This window comes from Sardina pilchardus, chromosome 22 (assembly GCF_963854185.1).
Source record: "Sardina pilchardus chromosome 22, fSarPil1.1, whole genome shotgun sequence".
NCBI classification, from domain to species: domain Eukaryota; kingdom Metazoa; phylum Chordata; class Actinopteri; order Clupeiformes; family Clupeidae; genus Sardina; species Sardina pilchardus.
In genome coordinates this window covers 3,568,122-3,578,121 of record NC_085015.1, presented here as the reverse complement: position 1 = coordinate 3,578,121, position 10,000 = coordinate 3,568,122, and the positions used below count along the sequence as shown (strand labels likewise).

Genomic DNA, 10,000 nt, shown 5'->3' with positions numbered 1-10,000 from the left:
AGCTGCTCCACCTTAACCTGGATCTTAGAGCTGCTCCACCTTAACCTGGATCTCTTATGGAGCTGCTCCACCTTAACCTGGGTCTCATATGGAGCTGCTCCACCTTAACCTGGGTCTCAGCAGTAGAGCTGCTCCACCTTAACCTGGGTCTCATATGGAGCTGCTCCACCTTAACCTGGGTCTCAGCAGTAGAGCTGCTCCACCTTAACCTGGGTCTCAGCAGTAGAGCTGCTCCACCTTAACCTGGGTCTCATATGGAGCTCCTCCACCTTAACCTGGGTCTCATATGGAGCTGCTCCACCTTAACCTGGGTCTCAGCAGTAGAGCTGCTCCACCTTAACCTGGGTCTCAGCAGTAGAGCTGCTCCACCTTAACATGGGTCTCAGTAGTAGAGCTGCTCCACCTTAACCTGGGTCCCTTATGGAGCTGCTCCACCTTAACCTGGGTCTCAGCAGTAGAGCTGCTCCACCTTAACCTGGGTCTCAGCAGTAGAGCTGCTCCACCTTAACCTGGGTCTCATATGGAGCTGCTCCACCTTAACCTGGGTCTCATATGGAGCTGCTCCACCTTAACCTGGGTCTCAGCAGTAGAGCTGCTCCACCTTAACATGGGTCTCAGCAGTAGAGCTGCTCCACCTTAACCTGGGTCTCTTATGGAGCTGCTCCACCTTAACCTGGGTCTCAGCAGTAGAGCTGCTCCACCTTAACCTGGGTCTCAGCAGTAGAGCTGCTCCACCTTAACCTGGGTCTCAGCAGTAGAGCTGCTCCACCTTAACCTGGGTCTCATATGGAGCTGCTCCACCTTAATCTGGGTCTCAGCAGTGGGCAGGAGAGGGGCAGGTTCTGTGGTAGAGCTGAGCCAGTAGAGTTGCCTGGTTCACCACAGACGGTCAGTAGAATTATCTGCTTCACCACAGATGGTCAGTAGAGACCTGAGGTGCGTTCAAATGTGGCAAACAGTGGCGAACGTTCGTGGTGAACATGTTTTCTTTGAACAGTTAAATTTGAACGATTCGGTGTTAACATTCCATTCTAACAGTAATTGCATTATTGCGTTTGTCAAACTCGCGTCCAGTTCCACTGTATGTTCGCGGCTCACCACCTCCTCAGACTGTTCGCGATTGTTAGCAAAAGTTCGCCAAAAACTCAAGGCTAACGGAATACTGTTTGCGAATTTTCGCAAACGCTCGCCTATGTTCGCCTAAGTTCGGTGAACTTGAACGCACCTCTAGAGGCCAGCTGAGAATAGAGCAGAGCTAGAACAAACCCGACCCTCATAGGCCCTGATCTGGTCTGGGTTTGGTCCTGATCTGGTTTGGGTTTGGCCTGCTCTGGTCTCGGTTTGGTCCTGATCTGGTTTGGGTTTGGTCCTGATCTGGTCTGGGTTTGGTCCTGATCTGGTCTGGGTTTGTCTCTTATAAGTCCCTCGACCGTGTTTGATCTGGTCCTGATAGTCACTTTGGACAAAAACATATCATACCATATGCATACAAGTTTAATTCAATTTGATATAATGAATTCGGCCTTGTTTCCAATCTGGCTATGATATGGCCCCAATATGGCTGTGATATGGCTATGATATGGCCCCCAATATGCTGTGATATGGCTATGATATGGCCCCAATATGCTGTGATATGGCTATGATGTGGCCCCAATATGCTGTGATATGGCTATGATATGGCCCCAATATGCTGTGATATGCCTGTAATATGGCTCTGATATGCTGTGATATGAACATGTAATCTGGTTAGCCTTTAGCTATTGTGTCCATGACTCTCTGGGTGCCTCTCATGCAGCGTTTATATGTCCTCCCTCGCTCCTCGGGCCTCGATCTGATCTACATGTACATAAAGAAAGATAGAAGAAGGGATAGACTATCCCATTGTTGCCTCCCCATCATTCTTTATGTAGATCAGTGAGGATCGAGGCCCGAGGAGCGAGGGAGGACGTATGAACGCTGCATGAGAGGCACCTTCTGGGTGCTGTCTGCAGCACAGGCTAGTGATTTGAGTAGTGGACTATAGTGAACTACTGTAGATGATGAAAGCCGTGCTCTCCAGACCTCAGCTCGTTGAGAGGTTGAGAGGTTGTAGGCCTGGGAGTTGTGGCCGAGTCCACGTCACAGGCAGAGAATGGCCTCTGTTTCAGCAGCCAAGCCCTTTCATCCACTTAAAAGCACCCTCGAATTAACAGCGTCGTTTGAAGGGAGAGTGAGCTGCTCACTTAAAGTAACTCCCACAGCCACAGAGATTAAACACACAACTGTGGGCTTTCTCTCTCTCTCTCTCTTTCTCCCTCCCTCTCTCTTTCTCTCTCTCTCTCTCTCTCTCTCTTTCTCTCTCCCTGTCTCTCTCTCTCTCTGTATGTTTGTATGAGGTTGTGTGGTCTGTTGCTAAATATGTCTATCGGTAACATCTGTATATCACACCACAAACATTATGACTCTTTGTTTGTTTACTTGCCAGACATTTCTTATGAACTCGCTCCTTGTGTGTGTATGCATGTGTGTGTGTGTGTGTGTGTGTGTGTGTGTGTGTGTGTGTGTGTGTGTGCGCATGTGTGTGTGTGCGTGTGTATGTGTGTGTGTGTGTGTGTGTGTGTGTGTGTGTGTGTGTTTGTGTGTGTGTGTGTGTGTGTGTGTGCTTCTGTGCACGTGCATGTGTGTGCTTGTGTGCCTGCATATGTGTGTGTGTGTGTGTGTGTGTGTGTGCTTCTGTGCATGAGCGTGTGTGTGTGTGTGTGTGTGTTGTGAGGGTATGTGTGTGTTGGGAGGGTAGAGTCTCTGTTTACTTCAGGCTTCCTGCTCAGACACTTACTGCTATGACACACACCACCCTGAGAACAAACATCCACCCCATAATAATCGGCAGGCACAATCGCTGTGGCGCTGTCGAGGAAACGAGCATGATGTCCCCCCGGGGGCAAACGTAATGTGGCCTTCTCTCTCTCTCTCTCTCTCTCTCTCTCTCTCTCCCTCTCTCTCTCTCTCTCTCTCCCTCTCTCTCTCTCCCTCTCTCTCTCTCTATGTAACCTGTGTGTGTGTGTGTGTGTGTCGTCTTGTTCTTCTCCACTCCTCCTCTCATCTGTCCATTTCCAGTCCATCCCTCGTTCTTTCTTGACTTCCTCCTCCACTCAATCACGCTCTTCCTGGCCGGTCGGAGTTCACCCCTAAGTGTTACCACATGAGGGGGCAAAGGGGGCAGAATCCCCACCCTCAACCTCACCCTCACCTGAGGCTAGGGCTGGGGGGCAGGGGGGAGGAGGGGGGGGGGCATGAAGAGTGGCATTGTCCTTCAGTGTGTAGGAATGGGCCGGGGGGGGGGGGGGGGGGCGGGGGTCAGGGGCTCTGGACTGCCCATCAATAAGGGGGGAAATGGAGGGGGGTGGGGTGACTTATATAAGAGAGTTGAGTTAGGGGGGTAGAGTTGAGTTAAGAGAGTTGAGTTAGGGGGGTAGAGTTGAGTTAAGAGAGTTGAGTTAGGGGGGTAGAGTTGACTAACGTAACTCCTAAAGGCCGGCGCCCACCGGACACAAACGCGGTGCGACGCTACAAGAACACAAATTACAACTCCATTGTGTGTAACGGAGCAAAACCCACTAGAAACGTCTGTCGCGCGGCAGCCGCACAGGGTTAGAAAACTATTCTAGAATCCTGCGCGTCAAGCCCACACCACTGAACACCGTGTCTGTTGGGTACCGGCCTTTAGCTGACTTACATCCTCTCACTGCTGCATGTTCATAGTGGTCTTACTTAACTTGACTTGCATCACAAATGAACAAACATGGTTGTCTTGCTTTCTTCTCAGCTGTGTTCTACAGTACAGATCGGCCCTTTCTTGTGTGTAGCCTACATATTGAGCTTTAACAAGCAATAATGTTGCTGTAATATTCATGCCTATAAAGTGTTATTTAATTGAATTGAGAGAGAGAGAGAAAGAGAGGGAGAGAAAGAAAGAAAGAAGAGAGAGAAAGAGAGAGAGAGAGTTTTACTGGAACACCACAGGACACAGGGTGAGGGCTCTTATGAGACACATATGAGAGAGAGATGGAGAGATGGAGAGAGAAGTAAGAGAGAAGAAGGGAATAGAGAATAGAGAGATGGAGAGAGAAGTAAGAGAGAAGAAGGGAATAGAGAATAGAGAGATGGAGAGATGGAGAGAGAAGTAAGAGAGAAGAAGGGAATAGAGATGGAGAGATGGAGAGAGAAGTAAGAGAGAAGAAGGGAATAGAGAATAGAGAGATGGAGAGAGAAGTAAGAGAGAAGAAGGGAATAGAGATTGAGAGATGGAGTTAGAGAGAAGTAGGGAATAGGGAATAGAGAGATGGAGAGAGAAGTAAGAGAGAAGAAGGGAATAGGGAATAGAGACATGGAGAGAGAAGAAGGGAATAGGGAATAGAAAGATGGAGAGATAGAGAGAGAAGTAAGAGAGAAGAAGGGAATAGGAAATAGAGATGGAGAGATGAAGAGAAGTAAGAGAGAAGAAGGGAATAGGGGAAAGAGAGATGGAGAGATTCCAGACCCTACATCTTGATGTGTGTCTGGCTGATCGGCTACATGAAAGGATTGTATTCATAGAAAGTACAAATATGAACAGATCTCCTTTAGCGCAGGCAGCACAGAGCATGTCTCAGATCTCCTTTAGCGCAGGCAGCAAAGAGCATGTCTCAGATCTCCTGTAGCTCAGGCAGCACAGAGCATGTCTCAGATCTCCTTTAGCCTCAGATCTCCTTTAGCGCAGGCAGCACAGAGCATGTCTCAGATCTCCTTTAGCCTCAGATCTCCTTTAGCGCAGGCAGCACAGAGCATGTCTCAGATCTCCTTTAGCGCAGGCAGCACAGAGCACGTCTCAGATCTCCTTTAGCGCAGGCAGCACAGAGCACGTCTCAGATCTCCTTTAGCGCAGGCAGCACAGAGCATGTCTCAGATCTCCTTTAGCCTCAGATCTCCTTTAGCGCAGGCAGCACAGTGCATGTCTCAACACACTGTCTCCTGTGGTGCAGGAGTGGACACATGGTTCTTTCTGAGTATTGATCATTTGCTTCTCTCTCTCCCTTTCCCTCCCTCTCCCCCTCCTCCCTCTCTCTCTCTCTCTCTCTCTCTCTCTCTCTCTCTCTCTCTCTCTCTCTCGCGCTCTCTCTTTACCTCCCTGCCACTTTCTCTCTCTCTCTCTCTCTGTCTCTCTCTCTCTCTCTCTCTCTCTCTCTCTCTCGCGCTCTCTCTTTACCTCCCTGCCACTTTCTCTCTCTCTCTCTCTCTCTCTTTGTCCCCCTCTCTTTGTCTCCCTCCCCGTATCCCTCTCTCTCTCTCTCTCTCTCTCTATCCCCCCTCTCTCTCCCTCTCTCTCCCTCTCTCTATCCCTCTCCTCTCTCTCTCTCTCTTTGTCTCCCTCCCCGTATCCCTCTCTCTCCCTCTCTCTCTCTATCCCCCCTCTCTCTCCCTCTCTCTCCCTCTCTCTATCCCTCTCCTCTCTCTCTCTCTTTGTCTCCCTCCCCGTATCCCTCTCTCTCCCTCTCTCTCCCTCTCTCTATCCCCCCTCCCTCTCTCTCCCTCTCTCTATCCCCCCTCTCTCTCCCTCTCTCTCTCTCCCCCTCTCTCTCTCTCCCTCTCTCTCTCCCCCTCTCTCTCTCCCTCTCTCTCTCCCTCCCCTCTCTCTCTCTCCCTCTCTCTCTCTCTATCCCTCTCTCAGGGGGACCCCCTCCCTGCTGCTTTAGTGGAGCTGGTGAGGTCGAGTTCCATCTCCTCCATAGAGGACCTGCAGCTGCTGCTGTTCAGTGACTCCGTAGGTAAATCTCTCACCTACACACACACACACACACACACACACATGCCCACTCACACACACACACACACACACACAGATATATACATATAACACACACACACACACACACACACACACACACACACACACACACAGATATATACATATATCAACACACTCACATATACGTATACACACACACACACACACACACATACAAGCACACACACACACACATCCTCAAATACAAACATTTCACTTCTGAGTCATTTCCAGCCATTACTGCCTCACTTACTGTAAGAGAGATAGAGTGATAGAGAGAATAAGTAACCACGGGGAGAAAGAGAGTGGGAAGGGGGTGGTTAGATAGAGAGAGAGAGGGAGAGAAAGGGAGAGAGACAGGGAAAGGGAGAAAGTGAGAGAGTAAGAGAGAAAGAAGGGGTGATTAGATCAAGAGGAGAGAGAGAGAGACAGACAGAGTGAAAGAGAGAGAGAGAGAGAGAGTGACAGACAGAGTCTTATCACACACAATCTCCTCCCAAGAGTGCAACTGCACCCGGGGGACTTGGCAGCTTATTAGAGTTATGACAACAAAAACATACAAACTACCCTAACGGCATGTTGCATACACACACACACACACACACACACACACACACACACACACACACACACACATACACACACACATACACACACACACACACACACATACACACACACACGTGCACACAGACACAAACACAAGCACAATCAAACACAGTCACTAACTAGAAAAGCACTCAGAGAGCGCAGACCTCCGCCTGTATTGTTCTTCCTAGGTTGTCATCCATTTGAACCTAAACTATTCCGATCGCCACCACGTGGCCATACCATGCCATTACACCACAAAGCGAAACACATAAACGGCTCCGGAATCCCGACGGTGTTACGGATCACTCCCAAAATTTAATCGTTTCTTCCTTGGATCATGTCTGACCTTCCCCCGAAAAAATTTAATTACTTTTTGAGTTATCTTGTTAACAGACAGACAAACAAACAGACAGACAGACAGACAGACAAACAAACATACGGTCCCTGATGAAAACATAACCTCCTTGGCAGAGGTAATAGTGATGGAGTCTGGTCTGATGGAGTGTGTTTGTTTATTTGTTTACTGGTCTGATGCACTGTGTTTGTTTAGTTGTTTGTTTACTTGTTTACTGGTCTGATGGAGTGTGTTTGTTTACCTGTTTACTGGTCTGATGGAGTGTGTTTGTTTAGTTGTTTACTAGTCTGATGGAGTGTGTTTGTTTATTTGTTTGTTTACTTGTCTGATGGAGTGTGTTTGTTTACCTGTTTACTGGTCTGATGGAGTGTGTTTGTTTAGTTGTTTACTAGTCTGATGGAGTGTGTTTGTTTATTTGTTTACTGGTCTGTGTTTGTTTCAGAGGAGGATGCAGACGGGCAGTCTACTGATGGGCAGCACGCCAATGCCTCTTACATACGCCTGCCACGGAGCCTGGGTGAGCACACACACACACGCACGCACGCACGCACGCACGCACGCACACACGCAATGACATTCGTAAGTAAGGGAATTTCTATGACAAGGTACTGTTGAAAATGCCTATATTTAAAGTTAACAATATGGTTTGCTGAACACAAAATCAAGCTTCGGACATTGCCATCTCCCCTGATCTAAACTCCATAGAAAAACAGATGGGTGAGTCAAAGAGGAGAATGCACAAGTGTGGACCTAGGAATCTGGACTATCTGGGGAGATGTTGTTAAGACGAATAGTCTTAAATCCCTTCGCTAGGAATCTGGACTATCTAGGGATACAGTATGTTGTTAAGACGAATAGTCTTAAATCCCTTGCTTTGTTTTCTCCATCTTTATGGGCTGTCATGGAGGAATATTACATGCTGTTTTATTGGCAAGAGAATATGGAAGCATATGAGTTCCATAATTCAAATGAGAATGCATTCTGCAATATGCAATTCTAAAAGACATTACATTAGGCAATTGCTAATTCATTATGCAATTTAATATTACAATTTGCAATACTTTCTTTCAAACTGCATTTTAATATACAAAGTGACAATGCAATCATCAAATCAATTTGATTTATTTTGGTTAAAAATTTGAATAAACATGGATTGAATTGCATTCCATTTTGCCATGGTACTTTAGTCTCAAAATTCAAATGGCAATTCATTTTGCATTTCAATTTTCAATATTCAGTTTCATCTTTTAATTGTCAATTACTTTTGCAATGTAATGTTCAAAATTCAATGTAGAATTTAATTATTTTTTAATTTTTTAATTTATTTGATTTTTTTTTTTAAATGTTTTTTAAAAAAATATTGAAAACATTTTTAATATTTTTTGGCAAAAAGTTTTGCCCGGTTTGCAGAAATAGCGCCCCCGTTATTGCATAGCACTTTGTCACGCTCTTGTCTCAAAATTCAAATGGCAATGGCAAACGCGATTCCAAAACACTTTGCAATCTGTCAGTCTCCCATCACCCATGGCGGGAACTACGTCACGTCCGTGTTTATCTCGCATTGGTCAGTCTTCTCTTTAAGGCGGGTCTTGGGCAGGGCGGCTGACGGCCTCCAGGTAGAGAAGATAACGTAAAAGAGAAATTGTCGCTGACACAGTAGCCTACTGTTGGAGGTGATGGGCAAGAACAGTCGCTCAGCTACTGAGGGAGGCAGGCGTGTGTGTGTGCGCGTGCGGAGACCTTGATCCGACCGTACGCCACCCCCTCCAGGAGCGTGTATCAGGGTGAAGCGTGAAAAATAGCACACAGGTAGCCAGGGGAGCTGATCGAGGGAGCTGGCAGCCCAGGGCCCTGGAGCTCATATCTGGGTGCAGCGTTTGCTCCTCTCAGCCCGGAGGACTGCTCCAGATTAACGACCATAGACAGTAAGATAGGCTACTGACAGGGCTAACACAGGGCTACTAACAGGGCAGGGCTGTTAATGACAGGGCAACATCGTTTCATTCACACTCAGGCACTCCTGGTCTGACCACGACCGTCCAGCTGCAGCCTGCACTGTCAGAAAGGAAGCGAGCCACGTCCTGAGATATCGATGGCTTTGCCCCAAACGAGGAACGTGCATCGTTCTTTTCACAAATACACCATATTTGTAAGCAAATAAAGTGGTTTACTTAAGATTACTCAGCGTTTTATCAACGTTTGGTCCGCGAAAATATTCTCGCTGCACCGGTAGGGAACCCGCCGTCATGTCATCCGGCACAAGCTTCCTTGGTACACTGCTGTCATAAGCATTACGGTTCCCCATTGACTCCCATTGATTCTGACAGTCAGAATCAATGGGAGTCAATGGGGAACCGTAATCCTTATGACAGCAGTGTACCAAGGAAGCTTGCGCCGGATGACATGACGGCGGTGGTAGGGAATCGGTTGCGAGACTCGGTGAGACGTCATCATCCCACTGGATTGTTGTTTGTACAAACATTCAACATCCAAAACTATAACTGAAAAACGTCAACATTGACGAATGTAATACATTTGTGCTACGTTATAAAAATAAAACGTAGACACCTATTAAAAGATGCACTTGCTAATTTGTGCTACATTCTTATCAACGATCAGTGAAAAACTACTTCCTCGTTTGGGGCAAAGCCATCGATATCTCAGCAAGTGACTACGCTTGCTTTCCGGTTCTGACCAAACGTTGATAAAACGCTGAGTAATCTTAAGTAAACCACTTTATTTGCTTACAAATTTGGTGTATTTGTGAAAAGAACGATGTACGTTCCTCGTTTGGGGCAAAGCCATCGATATCTCAGGACGTGGCTCGCTTCCTTTCTGACAGTGCAGGCTGCAGCTGGACGGTCGTGGTCAGACCAGGAGTGCCTGGGTGTGAATGAAACGATGTTGCCCTGTCATTAACAGCCCTGCCCTGTTAGTAGCCCTGTGTTAGCCCTGTCAGTAGCCTATCTTACTGTCTATGGTCGTTAATCTGGAGCAGTCCTCCGGGCTGAGAGGAGCAAACGCTGCACCAGAGGAGGCTTCTATAAGACTACAGGTGAAGCAGTGCTTCACCAAAAAAAAAGTAAACATAAAAAATAAAAAAAACCCTTACAATAATCCCATTTTCACTGTTTTGAAACAGAAAGACAGTCATTAAGACGAGTTGTTTTCCTGAATTCAATTCTGTGAGTGACAACAGCGCCATCCCCACACCCGCGGTGAAACAGACAATTGCAGTGAATCAGACGATT

The 10,000-nt window shown here is 47.3% G+C and overlaps 1 protein-coding gene across 2 annotated transcripts in view; it reads left to right on the top strand.

Annotated features, from left to right (window-relative positions):
* pdgfbb (platelet-derived growth factor beta polypeptide b) overlaps positions 1–10,000 on the top strand; it is a 25,668-nt gene that overhangs the window by 5,937 nt on the left and 9,731 nt on the right. Inside the window, exons 2-3 of one of the 2 annotated variants that reach the window (XM_062525831.1) lie at positions 5,687–5,783; positions 7,192–7,266. In XM_062525831.1, the coding sequence (XP_062381815.1) occupies positions 5,687–5,783; positions 7,192–7,266 (172 nt within the window). The remainder of the gene's footprint in view (positions 1–5,686; positions 5,784–7,191; positions 7,267–10,000) is intronic. The other variant, XM_062525832.1, reaches the window with a different exon arrangement.